Source organism: Danio aesculapii, chromosome 18 (assembly GCF_903798145.1).
Source record: "Danio aesculapii chromosome 18, fDanAes4.1, whole genome shotgun sequence".
In the NCBI taxonomy this organism is placed as follows: Eukaryota; Metazoa; Chordata; class Actinopteri; order Cypriniformes; family Danionidae; genus Danio; species Danio aesculapii.
Genome location: NC_079452.1, coordinates 9,721,123 through 9,741,104, shown reverse-complemented (window position 1 = coordinate 9,741,104; position 19,982 = coordinate 9,721,123). Strand labels below are relative to the sequence as shown.

At 34.4% G+C, this 19,982-nt stretch overlaps 1 protein-coding gene and 2 pseudogenes across 1 annotated transcript in view; 1 reads left to right on the top strand and 2 right to left on the bottom strand.

Moving 5' to 3' along the window:
• LOC130245228 (diphosphomevalonate decarboxylase) overlaps positions 1-763 on the bottom strand; it is a 9,646-nt gene extending 8,883 nt beyond the window's left edge. Inside the window, exons 1-4 of the mRNA XM_056477847.1 lie at positions 620-763; positions 387-457; positions 115-229; positions 1-28 (exon numbers count right to left, since the gene is read on the bottom strand). The exon at positions 1-28 is cut by the window's left edge and continues 119 nt beyond it. Coding sequence (XP_056333822.1) covers positions 1-28; positions 115-229; positions 387-457; positions 620-695 — 290 coding nt within the window. The 5' untranslated portion in view covers positions 696-763. The remainder of the gene's footprint in view (positions 29-114; positions 230-386; positions 458-619) is intronic.
• Positions 764-3,972: 3,209 nt separating this feature from the next.
• LOC130246113 (dynein regulatory complex subunit 4-like) lies at positions 3,973-14,073 on the top strand (annotated as a pseudogene).
• A 3,188-nt stretch (positions 14,074-17,261) lies between these two features.
• LOC130245815 (diphosphomevalonate decarboxylase-like) lies at positions 17,262-19,169 on the bottom strand (annotated as a pseudogene).
• Between the last annotated feature and the right edge of the window lie 813 nt (positions 19,170-19,982).

Here is a 19,982-nt window from a genome sequence, read left to right as displayed (position 1 = left end):
TTTTGTCTTCTGTAAGCCAACCTTCGGACTGGTAAATTAAAATGAGATTAATATCATAATGACACCTTACATACAGTCTAATTTATTTTAGCAATATGAAAGCTAGGAACATACTTTCCTGCAAACATGACTGCAACCTAGGGTGGCTGATATCCTGTTCTTTGCCATTCAGCCAAATGCAGTCTTTATGAAAACTTCTGCTGCATGCAATTGTTGTAGTTGTTTTGAGCTGAGAAGGAGGTATAATATATATATATATATATATATATATATATATATATATATATATATATATATATATATATATATATATATATAGGAGCTCACAATGCAGTGCCGTAAAGAAACCGATACTGACAACACAGTATATGGGAACTGTCACTTACGTGATCCTGATGCAGCGTCACACTGAGGGATGCATTGACAGGCAGAATGAGATCTTCATCACGTTTCCCCCCTGTTTAATCGTCAATAAGCAATAACAACTCTAAGTAGAACATTTATCTATATCCTAACGTTCACAAACGTGAAAAAACGACTATCATGTATAACATAAAACTAAATGTTAATGATAACGTTACTGATGTGTGAGATTTTCTATTTGACAGATCACACTTACAGTATTTGATGACCGCAATGTTTACCGGTGCGGTGCAGGTGACCATATCAAGATCTTGGAGACTGTTTTCCGACATATTCTTGTTTATAAAATTGTATATATATATATATATATTTTTTTTTGTTGTTGTTGTTGTTTTATGACAATAAACATATGCTCGTTTAACTCCCACTGAACGCAAACTACTCTTCTTGTTTTAACACCGAAACCAAATAAGCACAGAAAAGCGGATTGGGATTGGCTCTTCATGAACACGAGGTTCGGTGTTTGACCAATTGAAGACTTCACTGTACAACACTATCGAAGGTGAACCAATAAGTGGCGTCGGACCACAATGGTCTTACTACTTATTCTTCGGTTTCATGGCGGATAACACCAACGTTTAAAGTGCATTATCGCCACCTACTGTGTAGGAAGGTGTTCATTGTCAAAAAAAGGCAAAAAGAAAGAAATGATAGTGTCTCTTGTAGTATGCTAGTACTTCAGTATTTCTTTTTTATTATTCTCAATAATCCTACTTTCTGTTGTATTTTGTATTGTCTTCCTGTATTTGCTGATTCCATTAATGGTATAATAATAATATAATATATAATATAATTCCTTGATATAAGCGTTGATGATTGCTTTTCATTCTTATTTACTTAATGATTTACATAACCTCATTCATCCTATCACCCCCATAATCTATTAGCTTCTTTAGTGCCTCTTATTCCTCTGTGAGCTGGTATCCACAAAAATATAACCATGATGTTTGCATTTTTAAATCTACGTAGATGTTTGAATATCTCATTTATACAATCGTTTCTACCGTTAGGTCTTTGTGACTGTAAAAGAATTTAATGCAGGACATGAGTCCTCTATCATCTATGATTTCTCTGTCCATTGTAATGTTTTTATAATTGGCAACAATTCTATCGTGAAAATGGATAAATAATCTGATGTTTCCCAGAAATGTTTAATAGGATAATGAAAGCACAGTTTGTTCTTCCTGTATCAGTTTTCTTAGAACCATCAGTAAAAATTTAAATGTGTGATACACAGTTTGTATCCTTTGAACAATGTCGATACTGGACCCTTTTTACATTTTTCTCTTTTTCCAGGTTTCTCAGCAGCAGAATTTGCAGTTGTGAAAACTTAAAATACATTGATGGGAGGGTACAACAAATATTTTTTTTAAATCCTATTTGCTGAAATAATAAAAGAAAAACTCAATATATAAACTCAATATCGATGGTGTTATCAAGACTTTCAAAAAAGGGGGGAAATGTGTGAGACTGATAATGGCAGCCAGAAGAGAGAACAACATCAAATTTACTGCCTTGTCCATAGACACTGCATTAGAAACGCCTCACACGAGCGGTAATTCATTTTTTGCAATTTGATGGAAAGATATTATAATACAAACATCAATACATATAAATATACATTTGTTTTTTTTTTTAAATATCTAAATATTAAAACTTTCAAGTATTTAAGATGCGGATGACCATTAAATGCATTATAAAAGTCTTGTGAAAAGGGTCCATATTTTTTGGATCCACAAAAGGGTCCACAAAGGGTCTTTGTTTTCAATAATTCTAAGTATAAAGGTCCACAATTGCTGCAGGTAACAGCCACGGAGGAGTTATTGTTCACCATTGTCTTATATGCATGTCTGGTGTTTAAAAATGAGTAAGTTAACCAAAAAGATCAGTACATTACAACCAAGAGCATACAGAATGCTTGTTTAAATGTAGAAATTCATCTTGTGTTTTCCAGAAATCCAGAGAGCAGTGAAAAAATGATAGATCTTATGTGACATCAATGTTGGGTGCATCTCAACAAAGTCCTTTTAAGGCAAGTCATTTCACTTGGTGAGTCTGTGGCCATCTTTGAAACGCCTCTTGGGCAGTATGCTTCTGCCTTCTCTTTTAATGGGGAAACATTAAATTCTCCAAAACTGTTTGTCAAGCTTCCGAATAAATTTCATATTTGGAATCACCAATAAAATTAAACAACAACTGCCTCTTATGTTTAGTTTCTAAACATTTTAATAATACAAAATCTGCATTTTTTTATATATATATAAATATATTTACACACACAAACAGTTTTATGCAAAAGTTTGGGCATCCCTGATAATTTTCATAATTGCAAAGCCATAGCCTGCTGGCCAATTGGATGTAATTTATACCCGAGGCAAAAAGCAACATTTCAGTTCTGACATAACATTTATTTAATCAACAGATGCAATGCAATTTAAGTCAAGCAAAAAACAGACAAGTGCAAAAATGTGGGCATTCCAACAAGGAAATGACATCAATCTTTTGTAGAGACATCTTTTGTGAAATGACAGCCTGTAAATGCTTGTTATTGCCAAGGATAAGGACATTTTGGACCATTCTTCCTAGCAAACTTTCTTAAGATCAGTCAGGTTTGATGGGTGCTGAGCGTGAATGGCCCTTTAAAATTCCATCTATATTTTTGATGAGGTTCAAGTCTGGGGACTGGGATGGCCATTCTAAAACATTGTATCCTGTCTAAGCATGAATTCCTTGGTCATTGTCCTGCTGAAACACTCAACCCTACCATAACTTCAGCTTCTTGATACTCTGCTGATACTGGGTGTAATTCATGCAACCTTCAACTCTGACAAGGTTACCAGTACCTGTGCTTGCCACACATCCCCACAGCATTATGGATTCTCCATCATGTTTTACAGTAGGGAGCAGGTTCTATGGTTGTGACATCTGATCCAGTATATTTTTCCAAAATGATTCAGGCTTGTCTAGATGAGCCTTTGCATACCTCTTCTTACGCATACGACTCTTCTTGTTGGCAGAATGCAGAAAAGGCTTTTTCAACATCACCCTTCCATTGAGCTGTTCTTTGTGAAGAGTGCACTGGACTGTGGAATGATGTACAATTAAATGTACATCAATGCAACAACATGTTCTTGGAGCTCTTTTGAGGTCTGTGACTATTCTAACCATTCTTCGCCTTTGCCTTTCAGATATTTTCATGGCGTACCACATCCTTCTTTCATAAGAACTGTTGCTGTGGCCTTCCGTTTTGTTACTATATTTCTAACTGTAAAGATAGAGGCTTTAAACATTTCTGATAGCTTTTTGCATTTCTCCTAATTCATGTTGACAAATTATTCTAGTTTTTCGGTCATTATGAAGTTCTTTTGAGGTTTCCATGTTTCTACTTTCTGGTTCACAATAAGGAGAAGCACAGCTAGCAACCAGCTATCTTAAATATCCTTTTTCATGTATGGTTGCACCTGTGTTAGGATTGCTAAGGTTCACTGAGTCACTCAAATAAATTTTGTGTTGTAGTCAATCAGCATTAAGTGAGGTTTTGAAATCGACATGGAGGGTGCCCAAACTTTAATTATGTGTGGAGAAAACCAGGTACTGCTCATTACATGTTCAATACAGTCCTGACAGTGAAGCATGGTGGTGACAGCATCATGCTGTGGGGGTGTTTTTCAGCTGCAGGGACAGGATGGTTGCAATCGAGGGAAAGATGTGTGCGGCCAAGTACAGGGATATCCTGTATGAAAACCTTCTCCGGAGTGCTCAGGACCTCAGACTGGGCTGAAGGCTTACTTTCCAACAAGACAATGACCCTAACCACACAGCTAAAATAATGAAGTAGTGGCTTTACAACAACTTTGTGGCTGTTCTTGAATGGCCCACCTGGAGCCCTGACTTAAACCCAATTGAGCATCTCTGGAGAGACCTAAAATGGCTGTCCACCAATGTTTACCATCTAACCTGACAAAACTGGAGAGGATCTGCAATGAGAAATGGCAGAGGATCCCCAAATCCAGGTGTGAAAAACTTGTATCTTTCCAGAAAGACTCATAGCTTCAAATCTACGAATGATCTACGAAATAAATGATCTACTTCTACTAAATACTGAGCAAAGGGTCTGAATACTTGTGCTCATGTGATATTTTAGTTTTTCTTTTTTAATAAATCTGCAACAATGTCAACAATTGTGTGTTTTTTCTGTCAATATGGGGTGCTGTGTGTACATTAATGAGGAAAAAAATTAACTTAAACTATTTTAGCAAATGGCTGCAATATAACAAAGAGTGAAAAATTTAAGGGGGTCTTAAATACTTTCCATACCCAGACTGTTACATGCCCAGAGTGAAGCATGGGGGTGGATCAGTGATGGTTTGGGCTGCAATATCATGGCATAGGCTCAATACTTCTGCTTTATGTGTCACACTGCCATGTGTGTGTGTGTGTGTGTGTGTGTGTGTGTGTGTGTGTGTGTGTGTGTGTGTGTGGTGCGTGCGTGTGTGTGTGTGTGTGTGTGTGTGTGTGTGTGTGTGTGTGTGTGTGTGCATGTGTGTGTGTGTTTTAGAGCACAATAATTCATTAGTGGGGTGTAGGGGCTCCGTTTGCAGCCAATACAGCATCAATTCCTCTTGATACAAGTCCTGCACAGTGGCCAAAGGGATTTTGAGCCATTCATCTTGCAGAATAGTGGCCAGGTCACTAGATGATGCTGGTGGAGAAAACCATTTCCTAACTGCTCTTTCAAAACACCCAAAAGTGGCTCAATAGATCTGGTGACTGTGCAGGCCATGGAAGAATTTCAACTTCACTTTCATGTTATCAATGCATATTGACCCCGTGGAGCTCCTGAAAGTTTTTGTGGAAACAAGAGTTGAGATGCATATTTAATTCTGTAGTGAGTTGGGCAGGTGTGGTTTTATTTTTTTGGATACAATTCAGGTTAGCACCCGAACATCCCTTTCAGACAGCTTCGTCTTACATCCATAGTTATTCCTTTTGAATGTGGTACATCCTTCTTGGTGGTGTGCTGACATTCCTCTGCTTACCATGGTGTTTGATACATTACAAAGACTTGCTATCTTGGTCACAGATGTGCCAACGTTCTGTCCTCTTTTGTCCTTTTTTGAAAACTTCGAAAAAGCCTTAATGTTGTGTGCAGTTCAAAATTTTAAGTGAAACTGTTCTATTACTCTGCTAAATTAAACTTCACACTCCGCTCTTATTGGTGGAATAGACAATCAATGATTGGTCACCAGGCTGCTCAAATTTAGCCATGAAACCTAAACCACTAAATTGGTCACTGTTTCAGTTTCATTGTCCAACCCCTGTATATATTATAGCCCTGTATTAAATTATATTTTACACATATAGCCACAACTCCAAAATGTCTTCCATTTGTTTTAATTTTAACAATCCACTGTATGTCTTGAAACATAAATGAAATCTAGACTTTTCTATATACAATTACTGCATACAATTATTCGTTGAAAGTTGTCACTTAAAATGTTCTTCCTTCTTATATATGTATATATATATATATATATATATATATATATATATATATATATATATATATATATATATATATATATATATATATATATATATATATAGTTACAGTCAAAATTATTAGCCCTCTTGTAAACATTTTATTCTTTTTCAAATATGTCCCTAGTGATCTTTAACAGACCTAGGAAAAATTGTGTTTCCTGTTTTTTCTTATATGGAAAGTGTTATTTATTTTAGTTTGGCTTGAATTAAGCATTTTATATTGTTCTTAAACTATTTAAAATTTCAATATTAATTATTTTATTTAATAGTTAAAATTTCACAGGAGGGCTGATAATTAAACAGCAGGTGGCGCTATGTTCCGTTGATTGTAGAAAACCCAAACAACAAAGAAGAAGACAATATTTTCATCAGTTTCACCATGTTGCTAGGAAACCGTTGTGAAACAATTCAATGCGTTTTCATTTGTGGTGAAAATTACGCGTTCCAAATAATGGTAAGGAAATCTTAAGTTTATGAAATTATATGTTCTATACATTTATTATCAGGTTAATTTTTAACGTGTTAAATGTGTTATAAATTTAATATGTGTCCAGGTCATCGCTGATGTTATTTTCCAGTTTTTAAATGTTAGCTAATCGGTTAGCACTAAGCCAAAAATGTAATGTGTTGTCGTCTAGCAATCTAGCAACATTACATTAACGTTACTGTGCTGTGTGCGATAGATAAAGAGATATTATCTTGATCGAATGTAACGTTAGCCTGTTTATCGTTAACTTATCACTTCATATTTCAGCCACCAAAAAGAAAATCGTCGCCGAAGGGCAAAACCCCAACAGTAGTGGACGGCTTGTCCACAGAGGAGATGTCCAAAGAGCAGGTATTTTGTTGTTAACTTTAGATGGTAACCACTGATCTGCAATAGTCACCCATTTCCACTAAAATCTCCCTGTCGGCCAGTTCACCTGAATTTAATAGCAGCTTATAAGAATATTATGGTGATGATGATCAGGGATGGGCAAAAATACATTGAAATGTATTTTAAAATAAAATACCAAATACATCAGTTTTACCTATATGAAAATAAACTACAAAATACAGCAGCCACAACAAGTATCAAAATAAAATTCAGTATTTTGAAAATACTAAAAAATACTTTTACAAGGGAACAGGGATGGGCAGTATTTATGATACAAGTATTTAAAATACGTATTTTAAATACAAAATACTATTTTGTAATTTGTATTTGATGGGGTTTATGAAAATGGGTTTTTATTTTGTATCAAAATATTTTAGTGTCTTGTATTTTTGTATTTTTAAAATACTGTAAAATACTTTATAAGAAGTCTAGACAATGACATCATAAAAATGCGGCTTCTAATTGGTGCTTTCTCAGTTATTTTCCCAGACTTGAGATTGACTAAAAATTGACTAATGTTGAAGAAAGTGGTCAATGATCGGAGTATGGATGGAAATTATGCAAAACACATAAAGAAAATAACAGACATATGACAGTACTTAATTTGGATAATTAATTAATTAGTTTGTTTAAATTCAACCAAAATAAGTTGTTTACAATTACTTAACTTAAATAATAAAATTAAATCCAAGGAATCAGCTCTGAGTCATTTTTTTTTTTGTGTACAATACTTCATCAGCGGCTTCAAATGCCAGTAGTTTGTCTGCAGGTTGTGCATTAAAGAGGACAAATATACATGATTTTTCAGAAACCATGTTTTTACATTAAGTATTGAAGATTTCAATAGCAAAAAAAACTATTGTAATATTTTTTTAAATAATTGTAAAAAAATTAAATAACTTTTTCAGGTATCACTCTTTTAAAATAAAAGACTGTTAAGAGAGTGTCAATTTCACTGGTCACCCAATGGATGGAAACATAATAAACGGATATAGTACTATATTCCAACTCATTATCTGCATTACATGGTTTTTACGATGATTAAAGAGATCATCTTCAAGACAGGACTTCCTGCGTGGATTTTGAACAAAACTTATAGTAAAATCACTATAAGAGAAACAAAAGTTTTATGCATACCTCCTCATGTACAGAAGTAGAGGTGAATGAGTTGGCAGAGAAGCTGTCTTAAACTTGCTAAGAGAAACGCTGTTCCTGTCAAACACTGTTTAATTCACTGAGTCAGTTTAATGGTGAAGGGATTGACCGAATAGTCCTGTTGATGAAAGGTTTGTAAAGAAACAACCTTTTTAACAACCTGCCAATAACTCGTGATTGTTTGGTAGTTGGAGGAGCACATAATGCGTCTCCGAGAGGAGCTGGACAGAGAAAGAGAAGAACGCAACTATTTCCAGCTAGAGAGGGACAAAATTCACACTTTCTGGGAAATTACACGACGACATCTCGAAGAGAATAAGTGCGAGCTGAGAAACAGAGAGCGTGAACTTGAGAAGTAGAGGAGCGCCACCAAGTGGAAATTAAGGTGTTAAAGGCTTCTGTTTTGGTTTTACCACAAATTAAGTCAACACTTAAAATAAAAACAACACAGTTTTTTTTGTATCATTCAGGTTTATAAGCAAAAGGTGAAGCACTTGCTGTATGAACAGCAGAACATGGTGTCTGAGCTGAAGGCTGAAAGCATGGTCAGCACCAAACTGCTGCAGGACGAGCATGCTGATTTGGAGAAGGAGCAGTGGAAGGATATGCGCAATTTGAAACTTGAGTTGAAACAACAAGCGCAGTCCAGTGAAAATGTGTTAAAGAGCATTCATCTGGTATGTGAATGATTATAATATAATTTAATCAAGGTGTGAATTACAACGTTTTAAAAGGGTCAAAGAGTTTAGGTGACGGGGTTTGGGGGAAATTAAAAAGGCATGGTCCAGTGTGACATACAGGAATAGTTAATGTAAGGTGTATACGGTGGCTGGCATGGTGGTGCAGTGGGTAGCGCTGTTGCCTCACAGCAAGAAGGTCAAGAAGCAAGAATTGGGTAAGCTAAATTCTCTGTAGTGTATGTGTGTATGTCCTGGTCCTCTAGGTTGGGGGTTTTTGAGCGTTGGGCTAACGACCCACCTCGTAAAAACGAGATGTTACGAAACACCAACTTGGTGCAGCTAAATATCAACTTTGATATAAACGGTCTGGAAGTATGGTATAGTGTATACGTATTGTAATATTTATAATGGTTTACATTTCTGTTCTAGCTGGTTTAAATTTTATACAAATATATATATATATATATATATATATATATATATATATATATATATATATATATATATATATATATATATATATATATATATATATTTTTTTTTTTTTTTCTTTTTTTTAAATTACATTTAAAAATATTATAATGTAGATTATAAAATGTGCCATATGCATGTATTTTTATTGGAGCTATGTATTTTGATTTATCATTGGTTAAGTCAAATTTTAATACAATTAGGGGAAAGAAATGCAAAGCCTAAAACTGCTTTGCATTTTTTATTAACAATTGGTAGCATCAGCAGTTTACAACAATTTAAAATAAAATATCTGCTTATTTACAGTTTTTTCCAACTGCTTACACACATTTTCAAAACAGAATCACCTTTTTTTTCTAAACTACACACACAAAATGCTAAATGCCTCACATTTCCTTTAAAATGTAACACGGCATTCAAAATGCCATAAACACATGTCAGAATGAAGCATTTGCATTAAATGGCTAACACTTCTTTCAAAATAGTAAATGTTTGAATATAGGATGTAAACATGGCTGTTCTAATCTAAAGCTCTTTGCTCTTTATAGGCTTATATCTACATTTCAATACAATGTTCTAAAGTGAAAGTAATCTGCTGAGAGAAGGAACAGGTACACTGTAAACACCAGTGACATGTAGAAACATTACTGTTGTATACAGTAGTATATAACAAAACCATAAACATACTGTATGTAAAATGTAAAGACTAAAAACAATATGTAAAGCAAAAGTATATTCTCCATTATACAGTAAAGAACATAATTGTGTGTGGAGAGTTTCAGGGGGAAAAAGGTCCATTGCCATCATATACTTTACTTTCCAGCGCCAGGCTGAGAAGAATTCCTCTATTGTTTTCTAGAGAAATTTATGATTTAGAAAAGGTAGGTAGGTACAAAACCACAAATTGTAATGGGTGGCAGACCAGGTTTTTTTTGGACTAAGCCTGTGTCCCATCACCTTTGACCTATTTATAAGCCTGTACTAGAGTAAAGCTGTGACTGATTAGTGATCAGTAACGAATTAGTGTTTAAATTAGCGTATGTGAGAAGAGTGTGTGTGGTCTGATGAATAAGTGTTTCATTTTGATTGGTTGTGTGTGGAAAAAAGAAAGCACGTGGCTTCCAGTTAGACTTTTGTGTTTACAATTATGTAAAAATAACTAAATAATATTTAGGAATTTTAGAGTTGATTTGAATCTTTATCTCAAATGGTGTCAGAGTTGAATTCATTTAAGTGTTTACAGTGTAATCAGATATACTGCAAATATGGATTCAATACTGTATAAATCAACAAAGACATAACTAAAAAACAAAGCTTTTGCATCATGGAGAATAATATTCTGACAATTTTAGAGTTGATTTGAATATTTTATCTAAAATGGGTGTCAGAGTTTAATTTACTTAAGTGTTTACAATGTATTTGACTTAATAAAAATATAGATTCATTACTGTATATAAAAACAACAAAGGCACAGCTGTAAAAAAACATAGATTGTGCATCAAAGAGAATAGTATTTAGAAATTTAGAGTTGATTTGAGTATTTTATCTCAATGGTGTCAGAGTTTAATTCATTTAAGTGTTTAGTGTATCCGATATACTGAAAATATGGATTTATTACTGTATATAAAATCAACATAGACATAACTGTAAAAAGCAAAGCTTGTGCATCATAGAGAATAATATTTAGACATTTTTAGAGTTTGATTTGAATATTTTATCTCAAATAGTGTCAGTTAAATTCATTCAAGTGTTTAGTGTATCAGATAAACAAAAATACAGATTCATTACTGTATATAAAATCAACAAATATAACTGTTAAAAAAAAACAAAGCTTGCGCATCATAGAGATAATATTCTGACAATGTTAGAGTTCATTTGAATCTTTTCAAATTGATTTTGAATCTTTTATCACAAATCGGGACAGAGTGTAATTGACTTTTAGCATTTTTGCATTAAAAGTTATTTTAAAATATTATAAAATAAATAAAGTGCTAATTCCAAAAACAATGTTGTGCAATAAACAGGCTGTTTTTACGAACATTTTGGTACTAGTCTTATTGTATAATTTATATGGTTGAATTGTTTAATTCATTCGGATGTTTATTTTTTAGCTCTAACTATTACAGGAGCAAGGAATTTAATTGGTTTGAAATTGAATGCCTAATTAATGTCAACAAATTTTAAACTAACTTTACCGCGGTGTGAAGAGATATGCTGTTGTTGAGAGCGTGTGTTACAATTGCAATAGATTTCCAACATAATACACCATGTTGTTTTACCGTGATCAAGTGAATTAAGTCATCAATAAAGCCTATTAAAGAATTTTGCTCATGTGCGTCTAAATAAAATTTCAGTTCGCACACATCTACTTTTAGTCACAAATGCAAACGCAAATGAGTCAAATGATCATACTTTCGAGCCCTGTGAGTTGTTTATTTAACATTTTACTTATTTAGCATGTAATTTATTTAATTGACAAAAAAACCCAATATTCTTGTAATAAGTTACATTTGACATTTTAAAAAATGGTAATTTTAATAATATTTATATATTTCTTTGTATTGTTAGTCTGAAAATTTATCTGATTCATGTCACAAACTGGAAAGTTAGCTTTTTGTAATTCACACCATGATTACTGATTACAGTGGCAATTACACATCTTGTTTGCATCTTACGTGTAACTAAAAAAATTGTCTTTAAACAGAAACATGATGAGGAAACTACTGATTTGAGAAATGATTTTGCCAGACAAGTACAAGGTAAAGTTGCTGTCTTAGAAATTATTTAGACACACTTAAGTACAGGTGCATCACAATTAGAATAGCATCAAAAAGTTTATTTCAGTCATTCAATTCAAAAAGTGAAATGTATATATTATATTATATTATATTATATTTATATTATATTATATTATATTATATTATATTATATTTAGATTCATTACACTAAGACTAATATATTTCAAGTGTTTATTTCTTTAAATGTTAATGTTTATGTCTTCTAGCTAATGAAAACCCAAAATTCATTATCCCAGAAAATTAGATATTAATTAAGACCAAAAATTAAAGGATTTTTAACACAGAAATTTTGGACTACTGAAAAGTATGAACATGTAGAGCATTCAATACTTGGTCAGAGACGAAACATCAATATTCATCATGCTAAATATTTCAGACCAGTTGGCCGACTGATCAAATGTAGTGACAAGCTGCAGCCAATGAGAGAGCAAGTCATGAGCTGAATGGCTGTTGTGTTCAGCAGCTCAACAGACATGTTGTGACTGACCAAAATGGTAATTGATGTACTTGCTTCACCCTGTATTTACATGGACACGAGAGCATGATTGAGCCATTTCTATCCCTACTATCCCTAAAGTGTGTAGATAGATGAGTGATCAAACCGCTGACATATCTCTGTCAGTGATGCATCATCACACAAGCAGCCAGTAGTGGTCAGCTCTTTCTGACGGCTGTGCCCTCAACATTTCATTGGCTGGGGTTTGGGGGCTGGACAGAGCTGTTGTGGATAATCTTGTGGATCATTGACGTAGTTTCGTGTTGTGTGAACACCACATTAATTTAAAGACACAAAATCAAGTTGTTTAGTCTGAACGGCATATCGATCTGCCTATGTTTGAAGTCATGTAGTGTGAACTAGCCTTAACCCACACTTTGCTACTACCTTTGGTGTACATGCAGCCTTAAGAACAATGATATCCCTGTGCTAAATTGGCCAGCAAACTCACCTGACCTAAACCCCATGGAGAATCTATGGGGTTATGAAGAGAAAGATAAGATGTAAGATACCGCCCCAAACAACATAACAGAGCTGAGAGCAGTTATCAGAGCAACCTGGGCTTTCCATATCATATCTGCCAACATTTCTGTTAAACATTTTTTTGGTATTGAGTAATATTCAAATTTTCTGACAGAATTTTTACAGAATTTTGGGTTTTCATTAGTTTTAGGCCACAATCAACAAAGAAATAAACACTGTAAATATAATAGCCTGTTCCAGGGAACCTACCTTCCTGCAGAATTCAGCTCCAATCCTGATCAAACACACCTGAATCAATTAATTAGGACCTGAAGCAGCACTTGATAGTTACATACAGGTGTGTTTGGTCAGGGTCAAATATGTAGTAGACATTGTAAAGCTGCAGTCACACTGGGCTTTTCCTCCCATAGACTTCAATTCATATGCACGCGAATGCGTCAGACCAGAAACGCAGGGTCATGCGTCGAGTTTCGCAAGTTGCTGCGGTGCAAAGTTCAAGCTTGAGGAACTCTGACCTGCGAAATCGCATCACTTGACTGCATGAGACCAATCGAGGATCAAAACACGACCTCTCTGGGCAGAAATTTAAAATATGAAGCAATCGCTTAAATGTCTAATAAGCTTGTTTAATCCCGCCCTTTTTTGCAGCGTCGTACAACAGAATATCGCACACGCAAAGCCCAGTGTGACCACAGCTTTAAGTTGTGGTCACACTGCACTTATCTCTACATAGACTTCCATTGGAAACACAATAATTTTCTGTAACAATACAGTGTAGCATAAAACAAAAATGGATGAGAAATGAAGACTTGCTGCAATAATCTAACTCGAGTCAAAATTCTGTCACAGAAATTGGGTCCAAATATGAGAAAGGATGCAGAAACTGCGTCAGGAGGAAGAACTGAGACGCAAGACAGAGATTCATGAGATTGAGGAGCGGAAGAACACCCACATTAACATGCTGATGAAGAACCATGAAAAAGCTTTCAGAGACATCAGAAACTACTTTAGTGACATAGTCTACAAGAATCTGGACCTTATCACTTCACTCAAGGTAAAAGAACACAAGGATGGTTTTATTTATATTGCAGGTGCATGCAGTTCGCTTGTAGCTGTGAATGCTTAGTTTGCATACAAAGACATTTGACAATGAATTTAGGGACTGGCAATGTTCACCTTTATATTGTGTTCCCAGTATTTTGGTTAGAAGGTCGTATGCATAACTGTGTGTAAATTATTTATTTGCCAAATTAATATAATATGTAAATGATATGTGATCTGCAATTTCTCTGCAATTTAGCAATGCTTACAGTTTTAATTACAAACTGTAAGCATAAGTAAACATTCTTTTTGTCAGAATCTCATAATTACTATAATTTAAAAGTTGTATTTAAAGTAATTTTTTTCATGAACTGAAAGCCTCTTTGTAAAACCCCCTAGGATAGTCTTAAGGGAACTCATGCAAGTTTATTCGTAGAGGTTGTGATGTCATTCTTGCACCACTCTATCCAAAGACTTCTTCAATTGTGGCTTGCATTTTCTGAACAATCAGTCAAGTGATGCATACTTTGTGGCCCAAACTATGCCAAGGTTCATTGCATTTTCGGCTTAGTTCCTTTATTAATTTGGGGTCGCCACAGCGGAATGAACCGCCAAATTATCCAGCATATGTTTTACCCAGCTGATGCCCTTCCACCTGCAAGCCATCAATGGGAAACATCCATACACACTCATTAACACACATACACTATGGAGAATTTAGCTTACCCAATTCACCTATACCACATGTTTTTGGACTTGTGGGGGAAACCGGAGCACCCAGAGGAAACCTGACAGTAAATAATATTTTACTAGGTTAGGGTAATTAGGCAATTTATTGGGTAACACTTTACAATAAGGTTCATTAGTTAATGCATTTACTAACATAACTTAATTATTAACAACACTTTTACAGCATTTATTAATCATAATTGAACATTTACTAATGCATTATTAACATCCAAGTCTATGCTTGTTAACATTAGTTAATACACCGTGAGTTAACATGAACTAACAATAAACAACTGTATTTTCATTAACTAACGTTAACTAACATGAACAAATACTGTAGTAAATGTTTTGTTCATTGTTTGTTCATGTTAGTAAATGCATAAATTAACATTAACTAATGAACCTTATTGTAAAGTGTGACCATTTATTGTATAACGATGGTTTGTTCCTTAGACTATCGAAAAAATATATAGCTTAAAGGGGCTAATAATTTTGACCTTAAATGGTTTTTAAAATTCACCACGTGCAATAACAGAAAGCTGATTGGCTATTGCATGTTGACCTTACTTGTAGTTGTAATACCGCAAATTACAATTGGACTAGTGAAATAAAGAACTACAATACCACAAACAACAACAAAAAAGAATTTAAATGAGCATTAAATATAGCGTTACATAGATATCGGAAAATAAAACCTGTGCAAAATATTTAAGACCTAGAACATTTAAGACTTTTAAGGCCTTAAATTTCGATTTTTAAATTTTAGACTTTTTAAGACCCTGCGGAAACCCTGATTTTTGGAGTTTTGTGTGACATTCTCAAATTAGCTCTTTTTCCTCTTTTTTTTGTTGTGTTTCAATACACATAAAGGGAAAAACACGTGTATAGGAAAACATGTATTAATGGGAATATTCTTCTGTGAGAGAATTAATTTTATGGGAAAAAATTTCAGGGGTGCCAACAATATTAACCATGACTCTATAGGGTGGTTCAGTGGTGCAGTGGGTAGCACTGTCACCTTACAGCATGAAGGTCACTGGTTCGAGCCTGGGGCAGTTGGCATTTCTGTGTGGATTTTGCATGTTCTCCCCATGTGGGTTTTCTCTGGGTGCTCTGGTTTCCCGCACAAGTCCAAAGACATGCTCTGTAGGTGAATTGGGTAAGCTAAAAAATTTTCAGTAGTGTATGTGTGTGAATGAGAGTGTATGGTCATTTCCCAGTGATGGGTTGCAGCTGGAAGGGCTTCTGCTGCATAAAACATGCTGGATAAGTTGGCAGTTCATTTCGATATATATATATATATATATATATATATATTATATATATATATATATATATAATATATATATACACACACACACACACACACACCACACACACACACACACACACACACACAAAGCTGTCTGTAACAAGCTCAAATTCATGCCCATTCACATCCGGTATTAAGACTTGTTTTTGTCCAATCACGCGTGGTCAAAGGAGTCACGTTCCATTCACACCCGGCATTTAAATCTGTTTATTTTGTCCACTTACACCATTTTAGCCACTTCTCTGACAAGGAAATGTCTGTGGGTTGGTATTGTTACTGCGAAAACTAGTGCAATTTTCATATAGTAAATAAAGGAACATTTAAAAGTAACAGATCAATTAAGCACAATTCATGAATAGACTACTTATATACATTAACTAAGGAAATTATAGATAAATGATTTTTTTTCCAGTTAACTTCTATTAGGTCAACATACTTTATTCTGTTTTACAAAATTAAATGTATTTGTAAATTTACATGTTTATATGCTATAGATGCTGTATTTATTATGCTTTTGTTTGAAATTATAAAAAAAAATATAATTTTAGAAATCAAAAGTAATACTTTTTTAAATAAAATTATTTAATTCAATTCATCTTTATTTTGTAGCACTTTTACAATGTAGATTGTGTCGAAGCAGCCTAACATTGAAGAAGTTCTAGTAAATTGAAACTGTTTCAGTCTAGTTTCGGAGTGGAAGTTCAGTTTAGTTCAGTTCAGTGTAATAAAAATGTCACTGCTGAAAGCCCAAACACTGAAGAGTGAATCCAATGATGCGCAGCTCCACACCAAGTCCCAAACCAAGCAATCCAGTGTTGAGGAACACATTTCACTAATTGATGAAAAAGAAGGGACAAAAACCTTGAGAAAACCAGGCTCAGTTGAGCACGACTAGTTCTCCTCTGGCCAAACTTCTTGTGCAGAGCTGCAGTCTAGGTGCCGGAGACTTGAGGATGATGGACGTCCATCGTGAAGAAGTGGCAGGTCTGAGTTCAGGCTAGCCGATAGGATCAATGTGGAGACTCGTCTGTTACTGGGATCTTTACTGGAGTCTCATGCTCTCCACTCCTCCATGACCACCACAGCATCTGCTCAGGATATGACCTGATGCAGGATTTTAAAGACCTCGGGAAAAGGAGAAACAGACTACTGTGTACCTAGCCTATACAAATACATCAATTAGTTAAAATGTGTTGCATATCTTATAAAAATCTTTATTTATTATCTTTAAAATTAATTAGATAATGCTGTCCAGTCACTGCACTGCTGATCATGAGTTTAAGGATTGATAAATCTGCCCTACACTACAAACCCAAGCACACAAAGTAATCATAGATAAATCTATACAGATATTTTAGTCTAGTTTGATCTAAATCTAAATTTGTTTTATTTGATCAGTTGCCACAATTCAAAGCTCTGGGATCTGTCAAATCATCACAGAAATTTTAATTTAGGTACAAAGAATAAACCCTTTGTGTAAATATTATGTGCTCTGTTTGATTCTGTAGTGGTTGTCAAAATGTTTGGGTAAAAAATTTTTTTTACATGACATAAAAGGTTTTGACAACACAGCAATGTTTTAAAGAGGGTTTAATTAACAAATGAATCTTAACTATTGTCCCCAATATCCAAGTAGCCTGGTAGATAAGACACTAATTGACATAAACAATTAAACAAATATTTTGAATAAAATCATTTTGTCCGATTTTTTCTACGCTTGTTATGTCCATACACTCACCACAAGAATCAATACTCTGAGCTCTGGCCAGTACAACTCAGATGCCACTTGTTCAGCGATACTGTCTTTTCCATCTGATTGCTCCCCAACTTCCACTGAACGAAGCCACCATACAAACTCCTGCAGGCACTGCCAGAGCCCTGCCGCGCCACTCCAGACAGCTCACCCTCCACATTAAACAACTGGGACAGTGTGTAGACTAAAACAATTGAGGTAAAGTTGGTTTTATATACGCACATTCGATCATTTTTTAACAGTAACAACTTCTTTATATTGTTCACCAAGCTAATTTGAATACTGAGTCTGAAATCACACTCAAGTATGACTTCAAAACAACATTAGCACTATTTAATTGACTGTGAACAATGTTGTACTTTAATAGTCGTTGGCTGCTAATATGATTTCGTTATATAGTTTTGCAAAATATTTTCTGAACTATATATAATATAATAAAGTCTGAATATGCTAATATAAACCAACTTTACCTCAATACTAAAACAAACCGAACTTTCACATCATCATCATCATCACTGTTATCATAAGCACAGGTTGCCATGACAAGTTTTTTCCAACCAACCTAGACAGGCATAGCCTGCTGCAGATGATGCCAGGCCTGCAGCAGTGGGGAAATTATTCACAGAACAGATATGGACCTTATTGTACACACTATTGACATCAGAAGCGGGATCTCCAGTATTTTGTCTTCTGTAAGCCAACCTTCGGACTGGTAAATTAAAATGAGATTAATATCATAATGACACCTTACATACAGTCTAATTTATTTTAGCAATATGAAAGCTAGGAACATACTTTCCTGCAAACATGACTGCAACCTAGGGTGGCTGATATCCTGTTCTTTGCCATTCAGCCAAATGCAGTCTTTATGAAAACTTCTGCTGCATGCAATTGTTGTAGTTGTTTTGAGCTGAGAAGGAGGTATAATATATATATAATATATATATATATATATATATATATATATATATATATATATATATATATATAGATATAGGAGCTCACAATGCAGTGCCGTAAAGAAACCGATACTGACAACACAGTATATGGGAACTGTCACTTACGTGATCCTGATGCAGCGTCACACTGAGGGATGCATTGACAGGCGAATGAGATCTTCATCACGTTTCCCCCCTGTTTAATCGTCAATAAGCAATAACAACTCTAAGTAGAACATTTATCTATATCCTAACGTTCACAAACGTGAAAAAACGACTATTGTATAACATAAAACTAAATGTTAATGATAACGTTACTGATGTGTGAGATTTTCTATTTGACAGATCACACTTACAGTATTTGATGACCGCAATGTTTACCGGTGCGGTGCAGGTGACCATATCAAGATCTTGGAGACTGTTTTCCGACATATTCTTGTTTATAAAATTGTATATATATATATATTTTTTTTTTGTTGTTGTTGTGTTTTATGACAATAAACATATGCTCGTTTAACTCCCACTGAACGCAAACTATCTTCTTGTTTAACACCGAAACCAAATAAGCACAGAAAAGCGGATTGGGATTGGCTCTTCATGAACACGAGGTTCGGTGTTTGACCAATTGAAGACTTCACTGTACAACACTATCGAAGGTGAACCAATAAGTGGCGTCGGACCACAATGGTCTTACTACTTATTCTTCGGTTTCATGGCGGATAACACCAACGTTTAAAGTGCATTATCGCCACCTACTGTGTAGGAAGGTGTTCATTGTCAAAAAAAGGCAAAAAGAAAGAAATGATAGTGTCTCTTGTAGTATGCTAGTACTTCAGTATTTCTTTTTATTATTCTCAATAATCCTACTTTCTGTTGTATTTTGTATTGTCTTCCTGTATTTGCTGATTCCATTAATGGTATAATAATAATATAATATAATATAATTCCTTGATATAAGCGTTGATGATTGCTTTTCATTCTTATTACTTAATGATTTACATAACCTCATTCATCCTATCACCCCCATAATCTATTAGCTTCTTTAGTGCCTCTTATTCCTCTGTGAGCTGGTATCCACAAAAATATAACCATGATGTTTGCATTTTTTAAATCTACGTAGATGTTTGAATATCTCATTTATACAATCGTTTCTACCGTTAGGTCTTTGTGACTGTAAAAAGAATTTAATGCAGGACATGAGTCCTCTATCATCTATGATTCTCTGTCCATTGTAATGTTTTATAATTGGCAACAATTCTATCGTGAAAATGGATAAATAATC